Source organism: Camelina sativa, chromosome 9 (assembly GCF_000633955.1).
Source record: "Camelina sativa cultivar DH55 chromosome 9, Cs, whole genome shotgun sequence".
Taxonomy (NCBI): domain Eukaryota; kingdom Viridiplantae; phylum Streptophyta; class Magnoliopsida; order Brassicales; family Brassicaceae; genus Camelina; species Camelina sativa.
Window position 1 is genome coordinate 26,477,366 of NC_025693.1, and position 18,342 is coordinate 26,495,707.

Here is an 18,342-nt window from a genome sequence, read left to right on the forward strand (position 1 = left end):
ATACTTCAAAGTTAAAGATTGCATAGTATGCATTATGAAATTGAGAAACGAAACAAAATTAAAAGAAACGACGACGAAAACACCTGGTAATATCTAGGAATCTTTTTATCTAGTTGCTTCGATTAGACAACAAACAAATTGCCTTCGAGACTTGTTCAAGAACAATGATTGTCAAACAAAATGTTAATAAAAAAACAAAGAATAAAATTTTACCAAGAAAAACAAAGCTAGTCAAAATTATTTTGTTTGGTGAAAAATATGTCATCATGTATTTACAATCTTTTTCCTTTTAGGATTAACAAAGTTTTTGTTTTTAATATAATAAGATTATAATTATCTTCTTATGCATCGTTTTACCAAGCTTGAAAACTGTGATTTAATGAGTTACTAACTTTGATATATGATTTCTGATAGATAAAATTGACACGTGTCATGATCTGATGAGTTATTAACTTGAATATTTAATCGTGAAAATTGATACATGTCACGATCTGGTGAGTTTTTAACTTTGATCTATGATTGTTAAAACTAACATGTGTCACAATCTGATGAGTTACTAATTTTGAGAACCAAGCTTTATATAATACTCCCTCCGTTTCATAATATAGGATGTTTAGAGGATTATTTTTGTTTCATAATATAAGATGTTTCCAACTTTCTATGCAACTTTTAGATTAATTTTATATCTTATATTATGCAGTCTTGGGTATGATTGGTTAAACTTTATAAAAGTAACTTTTTCTTAATATGTGTGTTTCTACTAAAACATCTTATATTTTGAAACGGAGGGAGTAAGATAATTACATTTTTTTTTGTCTGAATGATTCATTAATAAACTTCAAGGTAAAATACAAGGGCCAGCAAGGAAATAAATCATTCCAAAGACTAAAGCCGGCGAGTACAAGAACATTCCCGGAGGCTAAAACCAAACTAAGGGGAAAAAACCCAGACTGATAAAATACACAACATCCAAACTATTACTTCCCGGAACAGATTCCAGAGATCCAAAAAAAGAAAATTAAAACCTAAACCTCTGAAAAATTAAAAACAAATCTGAAATAAAAAAAACACACAAACGGGTTACAATACAAGAATCTACTTAACTAACATAATAAAACCGGATGAGAGTGTTGTGCATCTCCTTATGTTGCTCCGACGATGAGCTACCAGAGGCGGTGAGACACAACCAAAGCCTAGAGATCCTTCATGGTGAAAGACTCTTGAAAAGAGATCACAACCAAATCTGAGATAAGATAATTACATATAAAAATAATTTCTATCTAAAATCATTAATATAAAAAAATAATTTTTTTTTACATAGTTAAAACTTAAAACCAGATATAAAGCTGATGAACAAATTAGGATCAAGGGCCAAATATAAAAAAAAGGGGACTTCATGTTTACGATTCGCACCACCTAGTGATCAGAGAGTGTCTATGGAGTTAGAACGCTAGAAGATCAATCGGAGAATTCACCATTTGCCGTAGATGAGATGATGGAGTTACGGCATAGGATCCAGTACTGTCTCAATGGCATGTGCATCCATGGCCTTGGAGGAGGCAGATCAAGCCCTAATTTTGATGGCATTCTGGGAAAAAAAAAAAACACAAGGCTAAGTAATTTATAAAAACAGAGAAGGATGGGATACAATTTGTGATCAAGATCATCATATTAATTCACCTTTCCCCACTGAGGACTCCACGAGCTGATGTAGTCAGAGAAGAAGCTGATATTCCTGAAAATATTGTTCTATAATGAGGCAAAAGTATCTGTCCTGCAATGTGGTCATATAATGTCAGGCTAAATTAAAAACAATCACAAGGATCAAAATTAAATAGTCTTTCGACTTAAAAACTGCCAAAGAGTTCACCTAAGCTTAAGAAATTGCTGCGAAGATTGGAAACCATTAGAGATGATGATTTCTTCTCAGGAATATTGTGTTCTCTCAGTAGATTTTTGGAGTCTGTACTGCTTCTGTCTTCAGAAGCATTATTTGAGGAGGACTCAAGGATATGCTCTCCACAGTGTTCCAATTCAAACCAAACACCAGAAGGAAATCTTTCACGTCTGACAAGCCATATCATAATCTCTGCATATGGTGTTGCATGGATGACAGAGATTGAGAATTCAATCAACATACATATGGAGTTGATTGTCGTGCTTGTAATGGTGAAAAAGATGTAGAAAACTGAAGTTGTTGGTAACAGAAGCAGAAGAGGAGTGAACAGAAGAGATCCCACCACATGCTGCTTCACAGTGTAACCATAGCTGTCCAACCTTTGACGTAGAGGATTTAATTTTCGCCCTCTGAAAGAACAAAGAAGAATTCAGGATAAGGTTTAAGGAATTGAGATAAACAAAAATGGTTTAGCAGACAAAGAGATGAAACGATACTTAGTATTTTCTTTGGATTCAAGAATTTAAAAGGTAAACAGAAAATTCTTGCATGTCTCCTGCTTCTACATTTAAGAAACCAAGGAACTGATTCACTAATGAAAGAACTCAGCGAGTTTAATGCTCAAATTACCTGAAAAGCCTCCACAATGCTGCTAAAGCTTGAATTTGGTGAGAGTACACAAGTGTGATTGTCCAATGAAGAGCCATTATATGAAGTGTTGCAAAAGTAATGAAATCTATGACAAATGCGGCAGATACTGTTGCACCAAAAGTAATTCCTAGGATGGCGATTGCTCTTATCAAATAAAAGATGAAAGAGGCCATGAATACCCAGAGAGTGGACCATATCTGGATTACATTAAGAGATACCATCCCTAAAACTCCAGCCAATTCTGTGTTTAACTTAAAACCCGCTGGAACTCCCATCAACCACACACAACCAGACCGCAAAATATCATTTGTGAACTCCTTTGTAAACTTGAATATCCATGAGCAGACAGTTTCGGTGTTAAACAATAGACCTAGACCAATCAAGTTCCCCAAAATTAGATCAACAGCCATGGCCGACCACGTAGAATGTCTTTGCAGTGCAGCTTTCTCGGCATGTTCCACACAGCATATGGACCTGGTGAAATCCAGAAGGATTGTCATAAGTCATTAAGCATAGCACAAAATCATGAACAAACCAGAGACACATAAAATGCAACAGTCTACGTAAGACGAGGGCAGAAAAGCTTAACAACTGTGTGAAACTTCTCGGGAAAATGAGAAATGCATTGCATCAAGGTATCTGGAATTAAACTTTTTATCTCCAGAGATTAGTAGGTATACAGTTGTTAAGAAAAATATATAGAGATGGAATTTAGAGCCAAGGGCAAACAGAATAGTCAACAGATTTTACTAAAGAAGCAAATTTTGGTATATGCTTGAACTTACATCATGTCATTCTCCTCAAGGAAGATTGGCCAATATAAGATCTGAGAACTGCGTACTCTGAAGTTGATCCATGTATTCTTGAGTATCCTCCTTGATGCGATATGTACCCATGAGAAAATCGGAAAACTTGAAAGTAAACAGAATAATTGGATAAGGCTATAAAAAAGACTTGATAAAGAGCCTATAATTGTGGCGAGTAATCGCCATGTCAAAGAAGATATCCTGAAAAGCAAGATGCAACTAGTTAGAACAACTAACAACGAAGAGAAAAAAAAAGAACTCAACAATGCAAATAAAATATTACGAGAGCTTACAGGTAACTAATGGAAAAGTTCCGAGAAGAAGTCTCTGGCTGCGTGGAGATCTTCTTATAGGCAATCTTGACAGCTGAAGCGCAATTTATGGACAGAACCACAGTTTCCTGCTTACGTAAGATTAAGAGAATATTAGCAACAAATCGAGAAAGAAACAGTACAAAAAAAAGAAGCATTTGGGAAACTTCTTAACCATATCATTCAGAGGTTGCCTATTGTGAAGATCATCAACCCACTTGGGTTTCTTACGAGGAGCTTCTGTCTGAAGAGGAGAGTTCCAAAAGCTTAACGAGAAATGGTGAGAACCAAACACTGGAATGTCATAGACTACAACCTGACATGTTGATGTTTAAAGGAGTCAAACACTGGCAGCTTGAAGGTTCAGAAAAGAACAACACAGGAGAAAGAAATCATGACTTACATACGTGGACATCGCATTGAGATACAAGATCCCCATTCCAATGTATATGATGCAGTCTAGAACTTGAATGGAATTCCATAAGTCTATGCTCCGAAGAATCACGCACCAGATGAATCCAGTGTCTGCTCACAGATTCTTCCCTAAAACCCTCTAATAAGCCATCAACCTTATGACAACCACAGCTTAGGCTACTATATCTGCAAGGACCACCATAAGCTCCTGCCTTACTGCACACACCTTTGTCTTTTGTAATCTTGGATGAGTTTCCATTAACATTAAGGCATATATCATAACGACCAAGGAGCGTAAATGCTGCCTTATCCCGTAAAGTTGAAGGCATCTTCTCATTTGTTTCATGGAGTACGTCCTGTCACAAAAGAAAAATGTCGCATACACTGTTTACCATAATGCAAGAGGAAAGGGTAGGTAATGAAACAAGATGGGGAAAATATAAAAATCTGAAGTGGAGATTATTACTTGGAGCTTAGATCCGGCATTGGACAAGGAGCTTTCATCAGAGATAAAGGCCACAACTACGTCAAGACAAGACGAGGAATGACATACGAACCACCCAAACAATAGACTGTGACTCAAATCATCAGCTGATGAGAGCTGCTTAGGCAACCAAATCCTACATTTTCTCTTCATTTCAGCTCTCTGCCACACAATTTCCCAAAAGTCAAAACGAAAGAGCACAACAAACCAATAAGAACTGAAGACAAACAGGTCAAAATGTGAACACAATACAGGAGACAATTCTAAAAAAAAAAGAGTAAAGCATACAGATCTAAGAACACAACTTCAATGTTAACTAAGAGTAAAGTAAAATCAATAAAACCCCAGAAGAATACTCGCATCCTTACTAAATCGGAACATAAACGATGAAGAATAATCTACTACTACACTGCAATTGACGATCGGAACGATGAGCCGAGATTCGTAACACAAATCTGAGCCCTAGAAATATCTTCAATTTCAACTTAATTAGTTACTAGAAAAAGGATTAGTAAGACGGACCTCGTGTTTGAGGACAGATGAGAAGCAAGTGTTCGACGCCGGGATCAGCAACCGGAAGAAAGATACATTCCGGCGAGAAAAGGGAAGTTAAATCGGCGGCAATTGATTAATATATATATATTTTCACAATGGGCTTGCTCGGCCTACACAATTTTACGCCGGTCCTTTTTTTAATTAAGAGTTTCATTGGAATTATATATTTTTCCAATAAATTTGAATTTAACCAATAGTATTTTTTTTTTCTTTGAGTTTAGTGGAATTTATGATTTCTAATCGTATTTAATAAATTCATAGTTAAGAAATAAATAAAAAAAGCTAAGGAACGTTTGAGATTTCTTATTAGTTAAAATCTTTAAGATGTACTTTGCTTATTTGATAAATACCATTTAAATTTCAGAATGAATTATTAGAAAATGAATCGATATGGATTTAAAAATATGTTTCAAAATAGAAAAACCAATATTAACCTTCCAAAAATGACTACACTGATGATGAAAGCTAATCTGATCTGTAACTTGTACATACAGGTTTACTATGAAACATTATCAGAGAGAAAATCTGTGCTGTCTTGTTGCTTCTTCCTCCTACGAGCTTCAACAAGCTTACTAGAATGGGTTCCAAGCACTTCGGTTATGGCTTTTGGCAACCAGAATCCAGGCCGCTCAAGATATGGTGCGCGGTCAATAACCAATGGTTCTCTTAATGTTACATCAATCCCCTCATAAGTCCATAATGCTAGTGTTGCTTCACCTTTGAGACCAAGAGCTAGCCAGCCAAGACCAGCCACTGAAATGTCTATGCTTTTCACCTCCCAACTGCTTCCCGTCACCTGAATCTCCTTCTCTTCCCAGTTTCCCAATTCAGACGCTCTGTTCTCTCCGATTGGTGGCTATTTAATATCGAAAAGGGTGTCCATTACATTCTGATGTTGCTAAAATGAGAGAATGCGCGAGAAACAAGCTTTACTTACCTGCAGGCGTAAACCAGAATGGCCCTTGAGTATTTCTTCAGCATTCTCTGTTTTTCCTAGATGTAATGAAATACTATGCGATGCCCATACTGTTATGTATATTGTTTCAACCGATGCCCGAACTAGGTCTAGCCTGACCAAACCACCAATGTGAACAGACTGTCCTGCCTACAAATTAAAGATTCAGCAGGATTAGATTAGTTCTTGGAACACGAACTTGCCTAACTGATACTAAAGCAGTTAAACAGTTGCTACATTGAGTCTATCTAATGGTCAGTACTCGTTACAAGAAGCTCTAAAGTTTAGAGCTTTAGGTCATTCAACCACGGGAGCTGACAAAACCTTTAAGAAACTGATTAAATATGAATAAGAGAGAGCTTGCCTTGACTCTGTAACTCCGAGGTTGAACCTCCTTCCGTATCTCTACCATTTTCCGCTCCTCTGAATTTAATCTCAGGGACATAAGGTAGGGATGCAAAAGGCCCGGAGTGTCATACATCTTTGCCTTTGCAGACAATATTCCACCAATTCTCAATATTCCAAGAGTTGTTCCAGGAACCGGAGCTTCCGTGAGCCTTGTGACCTTTGCACCATCTTTCTTGGATAAGGCATTAATCAAAGTAGATTTCCCCGCGTTCTGAGCTCCAATAACCCATACGTTTCCTCTTGGACCAGCTAATTCTTTAATGTAAGCTAACAGATTCTTCACACCGAGATCTTTGCGAGCACTAACCATATATACCCCACTTAGCTTCGGCGCTCCTCCAGCCTTGGCACGGTGACGAACCCATCGGTCTAACCGAGCTGGAGAAATCTGTGTCGGAAGTAAGTCTACTTTTGTTGCAACAAGCACAAGTTTTGGGAGGTTCTTGCTACCCTTAGGATCATTTTCAGCTTTTTGAAGCACTTCAAAGAGAGACTTGGCAGCTCGTTTGGGAAACGAACCATCAAAGTCGACACAATCAACAACCATGACTACAACTGTAGTGCTGGAATTACTCATCGGCTTTATCAGTCTTGTTGATATCAACCTATCAAAATCGAAATCTGGTAAGAGGTTCTCTGCAGCCTGATTCTTCACTTGGCCATAGTTCCTAAGAGAATGGCAACGAGCACACACGGTCACATCATCAAAATTGTCTTTCTTTGCCTCCTCTCTAGCTATCTTCTTCCTCTCTGACTTCGAAATCCGTTTCTTCTTCTCCCTCTCCTTAGTGACATTACCATATCCAACACCAGCCGGAGAAAAACCATCCAATTCAACATCATTCAGCTCTTCCTTATCTTCCCACTCATCTGATTCCCAGTCAAACTCACTCTCACTTTCAGAGTTGCTACCCTCTATTGCATTCTTGATCTCATCATCCATTTCATCATCTCCCCCCTCCTCCATCTCCTCATCATCATCATCAACCATTTCAAACCCATCAAGCTCATCATCTTCCACCAATTCATCAACTTCCAAGTTCTTTGCGGTGACATTCTTCTTCTTATAATATCCGGGTAAATCTGGATCATTGTCCTGCATAAAAATACCACAACCTGGACAAATAAGCCTCCCATACTCCTCATCTTCATCTCTTCCATCACTCATGATAAGATTTTTCGCTCTCTTGGGAAAAATTGTCCCTTTAACTCTCTCCTCGCTTTGAACAACTGGTTCTTTCTTCACAGCTAAACACTGAACCGAAACTAAACATTTCTTCTTCTTCTCATCACTCAACCCTACTGAAAAGTTAAGTTCTTTATACATACCCATCACGAAAACGAGAAACTTAATCCGAATTTCAACGAAACAGGAAAAGTAAATTTCACCTGAGAAAAATGGAACTTCGGGTCTGGGTATTAACCGGCTAACGCGAAAGCTTCCATCTTCAAGCTTTGGTTTTACTCTGCATATCGTTACGGTACTTGAGATCAAAACCACCATTTTTTCCTCGAGCGTATCACACTACTGATTTGGGATGAACCAAAAGATTTATTTGCCGGGATAAGCAACTCCATCGACAAAATAGTCTCAGAGAACTAAAACGCAGCGTATTGGTTCAAACCCGACTTGAATCCTGGTCACACTAAACCCTACAGATAATTACATAAATACCCTTCACTTCACTGGATTACTCTTTGTAATGATCGTATAAATGTGTCCTAATTCGGTTCAGTTGATTCTCTCTGTGTCTAAATGACTAAACTTTATGAGAATGAAGGGGAGTTACGTGGAAGACACTAGAGACTCAAATTTTTAAAAACAGAGTCTTAAGGATAAGGTTGTGGAGGAGGACCCATAACGATTAACGGGGACAAAGCAACGACCTTAAACCCCCATTTGATATATTTAGTCGGAGCTCCGGCGAGGAAAAAATGGCGGCAAAGATTACAGGCGGAGGCTGCTCATGGCGACGCTTTTACAGGAAGAGAACACCATCTCGATTTCGTCTCAACTCTGTTCGAGCTTCTCAGTCAATGGATGACATGGACACCGTCTACAAGCAATTGGGTATGTCTCTGATGAGTCTTTAGGCTAAGAAAAATAGTAAATTTGGAATTGGGTTCAGGGATTTGTTCTTTATACAGATTAAAAAGTTGGAAGCTTTTTGGTTTTGAAAAGGTTTTTGTTTTGTTTTGGAGTGGCATTTTGTGTAAATTCTGGTTTAAAATTTGCATCAGGATTGTTTTCACTAAAGAAGAAGATTAAAGATGTGGTTCTTAAGGCTGAGATGTTAGCACCGGATGCTCTTGAGCTTGAAGAAGAGCAATGGATAAAGCAAGAAGAAACAATGCGTTACTATGATTTATGGGATGATCCAGCTAAATCTGATGAGATTCTTCTCAAATTAGCTGATCGAGAGAAAGCAGTTGATATCCTCAAAGACCTTAAATACAAGGTTCTTTTAGTTTCCCTCTTACCAAATCTTCTTGCTTTTTTAATTTCCTTTTGCAAGAAATTTAGTTTTGAATGTGTCTGTTGATTAGGCTGAAGAAGCTAAGTTAATCATACAATTGGGTGAGATGGATGCTATAGATTATAGTCTGTTTGAGCAAGCCTACGATTCATCGCTCGATGTTAGTCGATCTTTGGATCACTATGAGATGTCTAAGCTTCTTAGGGATCAATATGACTCTGAAGGAGCTTGTATGATTATCAAATCTGGATCTCAAGACATAAAATCTCAGGTCGGTTTCATCATTCTCAAGGCACTTATACAGTTTCCAACTCTTTGCTTGTATCTTAGTTTCTGTATGTTCTTGTACACATTTTGAGGACTTGCAGATATGGACAGAGCAAGTTGTAAGTATGTATATCAAATGGGCAGAAAAGCTAGGCCAAAATGCGAGGGTGGCTGAGAAAAGTAGTTCCCTGAGCAGTAAAAGTGGCGTAAATTCAGCCACAATAGAGTTTGAATTCGAGTTTGCTTATGGTTATCTCTTAGGTGAACGAGGAGTGCATCGCCTTATCACAAGTTCCACTTCTAAAGAGGTATACAGTACAAGTTATAACTCCTCTTTCTTGTAATATAAACCACTTTCTTATCCATTTTCTCTGTCCCGGAAAGAATTGAAAAGATGTTTTCTTTGCGCCAGGAATGTTCAGCGACTGTTGATATCATACCATTATTCTTGAGAGCATCTCCTGATTTTGACGTCAAGGACGAGGATTTGATTGTATCCTATCCTGCGAAAGAGAATAAAAAAGTAGCTGAGCATATGGTTTGTATACAACATATTCCAAGTGGAATAACAGTGGAATCTTCAGGTATCTTTAAGCACATTACACTTTGGTTTACTGCATTTTATGCAGATTCTAATATAGGTTTCTTTGATGCAGGAGAAAGAAACAGGTTTGCAAACAGGATCAAAGCGCTAAACAGGTTAAAGGCAAAGTTGCTTGTGATAGCAAAAGAGCAAAAGATTTCGGATGTAAACAAAATCAACAGAAATAACATTTTGGAAGAAACAAGGAGGTATGTCGCTAAGGGTCACAAGATGGTGGTTGATACAAAAACCGGTTTAGAGATTCTGGACCTTAAATCGGTCTTGGATGGGAACATTGGACCACTACTTGGAGCTCATATTGGCATGAGAAGTTCAATGGATGCGATTTAGGCTTTAATCAATTGGTACACTTTAGTTGTCTATTGTAATCCAAAGCAACAAATTGGTTGCTTTGCTTGTGTGTGTATATATATAGAGCCTTCTATACCATTGTTTTTTTTTATCAACAACAACATACAAAGTAAGAATTGGTGACGAACTATGTGCAATTTACACCATGAAAATTTCAAAACTAGAATTCTTATGATAAAATTTTAAACGGTTTTACTTTTACCAGTTGAAACAAAACCATGAAACTCTTGTTTCGTATACTTTTAACTGTCAGCTTCGAGAAAGTCATATAGAGAGAGCGAGAGAGGCATAGGCTGGTGCAATATTGTCGTGTGTCACGTTGCTTAGATTCTGGAGTTATTGATTAGGCCTATTGTAAAGGGTTTGGCAGAAAACTTTTCTCTGTATGTGCTACTGTTAGCGGTAGTAGAGAGAGGTTGGCAGAAACTTTAATCATTAAATCGCCTAGATTAGTAGTAGTAGCAAATCTAATTACTTTACGTTGCCGGGAAAGCCGCTTATTATTCGTGAGTTTTGTCCTAAAATTAAATGCATTTTTCTCAGCTTTCTTCAGCAATAAATTTAGAAGATAGACTGATTCGAATTCAATAGTTTAAGTCTTTAAGATAAACAAAAAAAAAAACTAATTTATTGTTTACCAAAATTTTATACAGGCATTTAAGCAATTTAAATTTAAAGTTATATTGGTGCGCAAAAAAAAAAAGAGTTATCAACTTTTAGCTACATTAATTATAATACTGAATTAAGATTATGGGAAATGTTGGAAACTACAATCCTTTACATTAACAGAATAACATAAGTCACTAGAACTAATCAAAATTTTGACATGTAGTCTATATAAAAACTATATATATATTATACATTTTAATCCAAGTATATCTATTCATAAATAATTCCACAATTACGTGATTTTTTTAAGTATAAAATAAGTGTATTTAGTTTTGAGAAAAAACTATTCTATACCTAATTAATGATAATTAGGATGTAGTACTATTTTATAATTGTATTCAATGTCAATATTCAATATAATATTATTCTGTTTATTTATTTATGTTCAACATATTATTTTATTTTAGGAAAAGTATATTTTTGATTAAAAATAGTTAGATTGTACTATTATATTTAGATCATGTCAATATCTTACTTTTTAATAAAAGAGAAAATGGGAATATATAATTTTTTTATTTTTGTATAAAAAACGAAGAAAATAAGAAGAAAGGCCAACTGAAAAACGGCTCCGTCACCAGAGAGAGAGAGACTCCTTTCAAATTCTCTTCAGTTTCAATTTCTTCGTCTCCCTCCCACACATACATACACATACGCATTGTGGATTCATACATACACACTCCCTTCTTCTTCTATGCCACTGGCGTTTTTGTTTTTGTAGCATGGCGGGTCAACACTCTTCTTCCAAACCCTCTGTGTCCTCTCCTTCTCCTTCTTCTTCCTCATCTTCCTCGCGTCTTTTTTTGCTCGTGACTCTCCTTCCTCTCTCTCTCGCCTGTTTTGCCTTCGTTCTCCAATGGCGCGGCGGACTCGACGACCCGGTTACCCATTGGTCTACGGATCATCACGAGTTCCCCGGAATGGTTTCAACCCAACAAGAGAAACGCTCTTCCCGTCGTTCAGTTTCCGATTCGGGTTGCGTTGATCTTCTAGGTCAGAGCCGTTCCCCTTCATTTCCTTATTTCAGGAATTGGAATTTTGATTACCAATCGGATCTCAAACCTAGGGTGAGCCCCTTTTCTCCAATTTTGGGTTTTAAAAAAAAAAATCTGATTTCAATTTACGCGTGTTCTTGTTCATATATCGTAGATCCTTGTTATGTGTTTCATTGGGATGGATTTACAAATTCATTACTTGTTGCAGTTACGTTGGTATTTTGTGATTTGAATTTTTTTTTTATAAAGATTCTGACTTTTTGTTTTTGTTTATATGGTAGATATGTATTACAACGAGCACTTCGGCTGGCTTAGAGCAAACACTGCCATGGATTTTCTTTCACAAAGTTATTGGAGTTTCAACTTTTTATTTATTTGTTGAGGGCAAGGCTGCATCACCAAACGTTTCTCGAGTTTTGGAGTCTATTCCTGTAAGCTCTGTAACTTTTTTCTCTGATCCGATTGATTGATTTGTTTTCTTTTAACTGTGTTTCCCTTTTTGCAGGGTGTAAAAGTTATATACAGGACAAAAGAATTAGAAGAACAGCAGGCCAAAAGGTATTCATTCTCCTCTGCATCTTTTGTGAATATCTTTGGCGAATGAAGTTCTGATTTTGTGGGTTATATAAGAGTGGTCTAGAATCCATGGATTGATATAGAGTGTTTCAGTTAGAAAAGATTGGTAATGGATATGTTGTGCCTTTCTTATGATTGTCATGTCACTACTTGTTGGGACTTCTTCACCTTACTTTTAGATCTATAAGTCCACTAATATGATATTTCATTGCCTTTTGATGTACAGCCGGATATGGAATGAGACTTGGCTGGCGAGCTTCTTCTACAAACCGTGTAACTATGAATTATTCGTGAAACAGTCCTTGAACATGGAAATGGCTATCAAAATGGCTCAGGTATCTGTTACATTTTCCATGTGGTAATTGTCACCTGATTGCTTTCTCACGCCGCACGTTGCTGTTCTGTGGTGTATTTAGGACACTAGTATGGACTGGATTATTCATCTTGACACCGACGAGCTTATACATCCTTCTGGAACCCATGAATATTCTTTGCGGAAATTGCTGGCTAATGTATCTGCAAACGTGGATATAGCTATCTTTCCTAATTATGTGAGTCGAGTCTTACAGGGGATATGATTTTCATTTTTAGATAGGACTTTCGTTTTTAGACTGTGATTAGCTTCTTCTGGCTTCATCAGCATTGTTCTTGTTTCAGGAGAGCAGTGTTGAGCGAGATGATATCAAGGAACCTTTCAGTGAGGTATAGAAATTATCATCTTTTGTGTCGACGTGCTTCTTCATTGCCAGCTAAAGCTATATCATCCCCATGAGAAATTGATTACATGATTTGTCGGACCTACCTTAGGTACTTGACTATATTTTCTGTTGTACTTTCATTTTATTATAGGTATCAATGTTCAAGAAGAATTATGACCATCTTCCTAGAGAAGTTTACTTTGGAAGCTATAAAGAGGCCACTCGTGGAAACCCAAACTACTTTCTAACCTATGGAAATGGGAAAGCTGCTGCCCGTGTTCAGAACCATCTTCGTCCCAATGGTGCTCATCGATGGCACAACTACAGAAAGAGTCCAAAGTATTATCTTTTCTCGTTTACTTTTCTATCATTTGATTCTTTGTATATGGCATCGTATTCCCCTGTATATATTAGGCTAGATTCTAGTGTAGTTTATTCAATAGAAGCTTGTAGTAGGACATGGAGCCTGAGCCTGTCAGTTTCAGTTGTTTGGGGGTGCTGACTATTTTATCGTTGATACAGTGAGGTCAAAGTAGAAGAAGCTGCTGTGCTGCACTACACTTATCCCAGATTTTCAGATCTAACCTCAAGACGTGATCGTTGTGGCTGTAAGCCCACTAAAGTGGATGTCAAGAGATGTTTCATGCTGGAGTTTGACAGAGCTGTGAGTGGAGATTCATGTTATATTTCCTTTCTATTTCCTTCATATTATTCTGAAATATAGAGTCACAGCTCTTGGCCATCACATGTAGGCGTTTATTATTGCTTCAACCGCGAGTACAGAGGAAATGCTTCAATGGTATCAATATAGATTTTAAATATAATCACTGCTCTTCATCCTATTATCCTCTCCTGCAGTTTAATAAGCTTCACTAAAACAGGTACAAAGAGCATGTTGTGTGGACAGATGAAAAATTGAAGTTGAAACTCCTTAGGAAGGGAATTCTGACCCGCATTTATGCTCCCATGGTTAGTTACAACAAACCTAAACCACGTTTCTTATTTGACATGATCGATCAGTGTTTGGTTTTCCACAAGCTATCATATCTTACAGGTTATAATCCAAGAGCTAAGGGAAGCGGGTGTTTTCAGCTCCGTGGTAACAGCAGCTCACATGTCTTTCTCGAAAAACTCTTCAACTGCTGATTCGACTTTAAGCAATACCCGAGAATCATCTCAGGCAACTGGTAGGAGGAAGGTGTTGGAATTACATCTTGATCTGGACGGTAAATCTCAAGTATCAGCGGTACTACCACTATCGCCTCCAGGCTTGGAAGCAACCCAGATGGAAACTTTATCTGAAAAGTGATTACAAAGAGTGGGGTTTCTTAGAGTGACATATGAACAGTTTTTGAACCTGAGCTCTGGTGTACATTTAGGAAAGGTTTTCGTTTAGGTTATACACACAGATGATTTTACAGATGAAGAGGGAAAATATCATATATAGCAGGCTTCTATCATATGTACCATGCAAAATACTTGATCATGTTGATGATTCAATAACTTCAAATACAAATTCATTGCCTTCCTCATCTGACTACTGGTTTTCTTTTGTGCTCTTTAATCTTCATCGTATCTCTAACCTCCCTTATTCAGGTTTATAGTTTTCTTGAAATGTGAAGTTTGGTTTCTGAACATCTTTAGCTTCTTATGAGTTCTGCCTTCTGAGTAACTCAGCTGATGTTTGGAATCCCAATGTTTATAGCTTCTTCTTGACTTAAACCTCTCACAGGAACTTAATATTTCACAGTGAGAACAGGAGCAAAACTCTAGAAGAAGAGAAGTTAAAGTCAAGTTAGTAGCAGCCAGCCACTTAAGAGGAAAGGTTTGTAGTTGATCAGTTTCACTTGTTCTGGTTACTTGCTTGTGTTTAATTTTGGTCTGAATCCTTTGATGGTTATAAGTGTGTTGATATAACGGTTAGTTACAATTATATGAATTTATAATTCGATCTACCTACGTATCTAACAGAACAAGACCCTTGTGCACACTTGAAGTCAACTATTGATAAGTTGACTCTTCTTGATTGGATTGTATTGGACCAACAATTAGTTAAGAGTAATTTACACTCAGACTCAGTACACACTTTTTGTGTATACTTTTTGATGGCTGATTGTATGGATCTTGTTTTGTGAGGAGGACGATGAGCCAAGCCACCAACGCCATGGTTCATGTAAGCCCTGTGTCAGAAGTTTCCTACTGAGACTCATACCCTTTTGTCGTACAGTGTATACATATATATAGCCTATAGCAGCAAAAGTTGAGGCAATGACAGATTCAAGAATGAGGAAATCAAGTTTTGATCTCTAATACAGACAACTCAAGTTTCACTCATCTGTGTTACATGAGAAAGTTGTTCTTCAGGTTTTGTCATTATCACTACTTTAGAACTAGATTAGGACCCCATGACAAATTATTTATAACTAAAACATTTAAATTATAAATTGTATTTGTTGGTTGAATATGTTATAATTATATAATAATTGTTAATTTTATGGTTTAAAGTTTAAACCATATAATACTGCAATATAATTTTTTTTTACATAATATTTATTAATCAATTTAATTAGATATGTCTATTCTCGGATAGCGATAGTGTTAACAAAATAATGAAATACTAGATTATGACCCGTGCTAGAGCATGAGTTAAAATTCCTTTTATTTACATTATAATTTTAGAATAAAATATAATTTATGTGATTGTTTTAAAAAAAAAATTTGGATAAAACATTATGCAATAAAATCATATGCTAAATATGATGGCTTGAAAACAACACCTATTTTGTAAGTTTTATATTGTTAATTTTGTAATTTTATGTATGAGAAATGGTTATGTTTGTGTTTGTCTTTATTTTAATTTTTGAACATGTTTGGTGAAAGTTTTTTTAATATGATCCATGCTTAGGTAAGATTTTATTTTCAACTGCATAATAAAATCTCAGAAATCACGATTAAATGTGATAAATTGCCAAGATTTTACTCATTTTTACACTTAACAATATATTTTTATGTCTAACAGTATATATTTTGTAACAATACATGAAATACAAAAGATTTTATTTTGGGAATTGTATAAATTATTGGAATATTCTCTTTAAGAAGATTCTTTTGGATATTCTTAAGTGTATTTTTATGAATATTCTTTGGGATATTATATAGTCCACGGATTGACCAATTAATCTATAACATTTTTTGTAACCAACATATATTTAATATATAACCTATTTTGTAACCAACTTATAAAAAATATATAGTCTACAAAAAAAAGGTTATGTACTTCCGTTTTATTATATAGGAGATATTTTACTCCTTTAACACCAAATTAATGATATTTTAAATTTATATAGATATCGACAAAACCTGTCCCGCTATATAACTCCGTCCCGAGATATTTTAACTTGCACTATATAATCTTAATTTTTAATATTTATTGTTTTGTATTATAAATATTAGATTGAATTGATATGTTATTTATTAAGGTTGTAACCATTTACATTTTATAAGATTGACGCCTCTTATAAAGTTTAAATATTTATAATACTTGGAATTCTTAAAATGGTTGAGTATTTCTCATATTTGAAGTTTCGTAAAAGTTTTAAATATATTATTAATATTTTAAAGGTCTTCTAACTTTTTTTAAAAGTTGAAATATTTATAATGGCCCTGATTGGTAACGTCTGTTACTTATGGCTGTAAAGACTTTAACTTTAAAATTTTAGCTGTAAAGACTTTAACTTTAAAATTTTAACTGTAGAGAATTTGGTTGTAGATGCTTTGACTGTAGAAACTTTAACTGTTAAAATTTGATTGGTAACAAATACTTTTAAAGCTATAGTTGTTACTTTTATTATTAAAATATATTGAAATGATGATATTAATGATGACAATGAAAATAAAAATAATAATTATTAAAATGGATCTTAAAAGAAAGAGAAAAAATAAGAATAATTAATTTATAAAAAAAAAATATGTAATATATATATATATAAACTTATGGAGAGGTTTTAAATATAAAGAAAGGGGAAAAAATAAAGTTTTTATATTTGTTTAATTTTGAAGCCATTTTAAAGCCTGAATTTGAGGCTTTAAAAAATCTAAGAAAACAACTAAGAGAAAAAAAAAAGGTGGCTTACAAGACTTAAAAAAAAATAAAAGTCATAAAAGTCTGATTGGCAAATTATTGGCTGTCAAGACTTTTATGATTGGAAACTTCATAAACGTTTAAATATTATTAATATTTTAACATTTTATAAATTAATTTTCTAAAAAAATATAAATATTTATAATATTTATACTTTTTATAAAATATAAATATTTATAATATTTAACTTTTTAAAATCTTAAAAAAAACTGGAATAAACCAAATAAAAGTTTTTTAAGTTTGAATGTCTGATAAATCAAGCTTCTACTCAATTGTATTATGAATCATTTTGGTCTCTTTTTATAGTATGACTCTGAACTATTGCCCAGTTTTTTAAGGCGATGTGGGATATTGTACCTGTATTTTTTATTCATCTATTGAGTAATATATGTCCATTTTTAAAAATTTGTATTACATCATATGCAGTAAAAAATCACAATTTTTATTAACTAAATGCATTATAGAATAACTCAAGATAATTTAAATATAAATTCGAATAAAAATGAAAGAGAATCATATATTTATGTTTGAAGAGGTAGAAAGATTTTCTTATTTTTTTAAATCTTACCTATAATTAACTTTGAAATTTTTGGTAACTAATATTAAAGTCAACACATTAAGGCCCTGATTGGTAGGCTACTTTTAAGACTTTAAAATTTTTTAAAGTCATGACAGTCATTTTTTTACCAATCAGGTTTTTCTGGCTTTTAATTTTTTTAGAGTTTTAAAAGTTACTTTTTTTTTTCTCTTCCTTGTTTTCCTTTCTTTTTTAAAGCGTCAAATTCATGATTTAAAACAAAACAATTTTTAAAGCTCTTCAAAAGTATATATAAATATTTTATATACTTTATTTTTATAAATTAATTATTCTCATTTTTTCTCTTTTTTTTAAGACCCATTTCAATAATAAATTTTATTTTTTCATCATCATCACTAATAATATTATAAAAGAGTTTATGAAATTCATCATTAATAAGAGAATAACATTCAAACAATGCATTGATTAGTGGTTAATAGATTTTTGACTAGTTTTTATAAATTAATGAATTATTCTAGATTTTTGTGACTAGATTTTTGACTAGTTTT

At 34.7% G+C, this 18,342-nt stretch overlaps 4 protein-coding genes across 7 annotated transcripts; 2 read left to right on the forward strand and 2 right to left on the reverse strand.

Annotated features, from left to right (window-relative positions):
- Positions 907-5,234, reverse strand: LOC104712386. 3 transcript variants are annotated; one of them, XM_010429281.2, is made up of 10 exons: positions 5,086-5,234; positions 4,546-4,725; positions 4,073-4,435; positions 3,841-3,981; positions 3,648-3,754; positions 3,334-3,555; positions 2,528-3,022; positions 1,871-2,307; positions 1,681-1,774; positions 907-1,588 (listed from the first exon to the last, which is right to left on the reverse strand). In XM_010429281.2, the coding sequence occupies exons 2-10, from the start codon at positions 4,714-4,716 to the stop codon at positions 1,459-1,461; spliced, it is 2,160 nt and encodes a 719-aa protein (XP_010427583.1). In that variant the 5' UTR covers positions 4,717-4,725; positions 5,086-5,234; the 3' UTR covers positions 907-1,458. The 3 variants fall into 3 exon arrangements, 2 of the variants coding, with proteins under 2 accessions (XP_010427583.1, XP_010427584.1); XR_002033297.1 differs by having other exon boundaries at positions 1,475-1,588; positions 1,681-1,769; XM_010429282.2 differs by lacking the exons at positions 4,546-4,725; positions 5,086-5,234 and having other exon boundaries at positions 913-1,588; positions 4,069-4,414.
- LOC104712387 (GTP-binding protein BRASSINAZOLE INSENSITIVE PALE GREEN 2, chloroplastic) lies at positions 5,522-8,070 on the reverse strand. 2 transcript variants are annotated; one of them, XM_010429284.2, is made up of 4 exons: positions 7,871-8,070; positions 6,438-7,780; positions 6,056-6,223; positions 5,522-5,974 (listed from the first exon to the last, which is right to left on the reverse strand). In XM_010429284.2, exons 1-4 carry the CDS (start codon positions 7,983-7,985, stop codon positions 5,618-5,620), a joined length of 1,983 nt encoding a protein of 660 aa, XP_010427586.1. In that variant the 5' UTR covers positions 7,986-8,070; the 3' UTR covers positions 5,522-5,617. The 2 variants fall into 2 exon arrangements, with proteins under 2 accessions (XP_010427586.1, XP_010427585.1); XM_010429283.2 differs by having other exon boundaries at positions 6,438-7,783; positions 7,871-8,069.
- Positions 8,221-10,255, forward strand: LOC104712388 (peptide chain release factor PrfB3, chloroplastic). Its single transcript, XM_010429285.1, has 6 exons — positions 8,221-8,552; positions 8,723-8,940; positions 9,029-9,229; positions 9,327-9,533; positions 9,638-9,809; positions 9,882-10,255. The coding sequence occupies exons 1-6, from the start codon at positions 8,417-8,419 to the stop codon at positions 10,157-10,159; spliced, it is 1,212 nt and encodes a 403-aa protein (XP_010427587.1). The 5' UTR covers positions 8,221-8,416; the 3' UTR covers positions 10,160-10,255.
- LOC104712389 (glycosyltransferase-like At3g57200) lies at positions 11,413-14,649 on the forward strand. The gene is made up of 11 exons (XM_010429286.2): positions 11,413-11,913; positions 12,123-12,272; positions 12,347-12,399; positions 12,644-12,752; positions 12,834-12,968; positions 13,075-13,119; positions 13,267-13,454; positions 13,638-13,779; positions 13,868-13,914; positions 13,997-14,084; positions 14,170-14,649. Exons 1-11 carry the CDS (start codon positions 11,569-11,571, stop codon positions 14,422-14,424), a joined length of 1,557 nt encoding a protein of 518 aa, XP_010427588.1. The 5' UTR covers positions 11,413-11,568; the 3' UTR covers positions 14,425-14,649.

Bases quoted from the DNA above. Each gene is read 5' to 3' on its own strand.
- LOC104712389 (XM_010429286.2), top strand. From the start codon at position 11,569: ATGGCGGGTCAACACTCTTCTTCCAAACCCTCTGTGTCCTCTCCTTCT. The intron at 13,780-13,867 runs GTGAGTGGAGAT...CATCACATGTAG, and splicing joins TGCTGGAGTTTGACAGAGCT to GCGTTTATTATTGCTTCAAC. The intron at 13,915-13,996 runs GTATCAATATAG...TCACTAAAACAG, and splicing joins ACAGAGGAAATGCTTCAATG to GTACAAAGAGCATGTTGTGT.
- LOC104712386 (XM_010429281.2), bottom strand. From the start codon at position 4,716: ATGAAGAGAAAATGTAGGATTTGGTTGCCTAAGCAGCTCTCATCAGCT. The intron at 3,755-3,840 runs GTTAAGAAGTTT...TTACGTAAGCAG, and splicing joins GGCAACCTCTGAATGATATG to GAAACTGTGGTTCTGTCCAT. The intron at 3,023-3,333 runs GTAAGTTCAAGC...GGATTTCACCAG, and splicing joins CTTGAGGAGAATGACATGAT to GTCCATATGCTGTGTGGAAC.
- LOC104712388 (XM_010429285.1), top strand. From the start codon at position 8,417: ATGGCGGCAAAGATTACAGGCGGAGGCTGCTCATGGCGACGCTTTTAC. The intron at 8,553-8,722 runs GTATGTCTCTGA...AATTTGCATCAG, and splicing joins CACCGTCTACAAGCAATTGG to GATTGTTTTCACTAAAGAAG. The intron at 9,810-9,881 runs GTATCTTTAAGC...TCTTTGATGCAG, and splicing joins AATAACAGTGGAATCTTCAG to GAGAAAGAAACAGGTTTGCA.
- LOC104712387 (XM_010429283.2), bottom strand. From the start codon at position 7,985: ATGGTGGTTTTGATCTCAAGTACCGTAACGATATGCAGAGTAAAACCA. The intron at 6,224-6,437 runs GCAAGCTCTCTC...TTTAATTTGTAG, and splicing joins CTCGGAGTTACAGAGTCAAG to GCAGGACAGTCTGTTCACAT. The intron at 5,975-6,055 runs GTAAGTAAAGCT...GATATTAAATAG, and splicing joins ATTCTGGTTTACGCCTGCAG to CCACCAATCGGAGAGAACAG.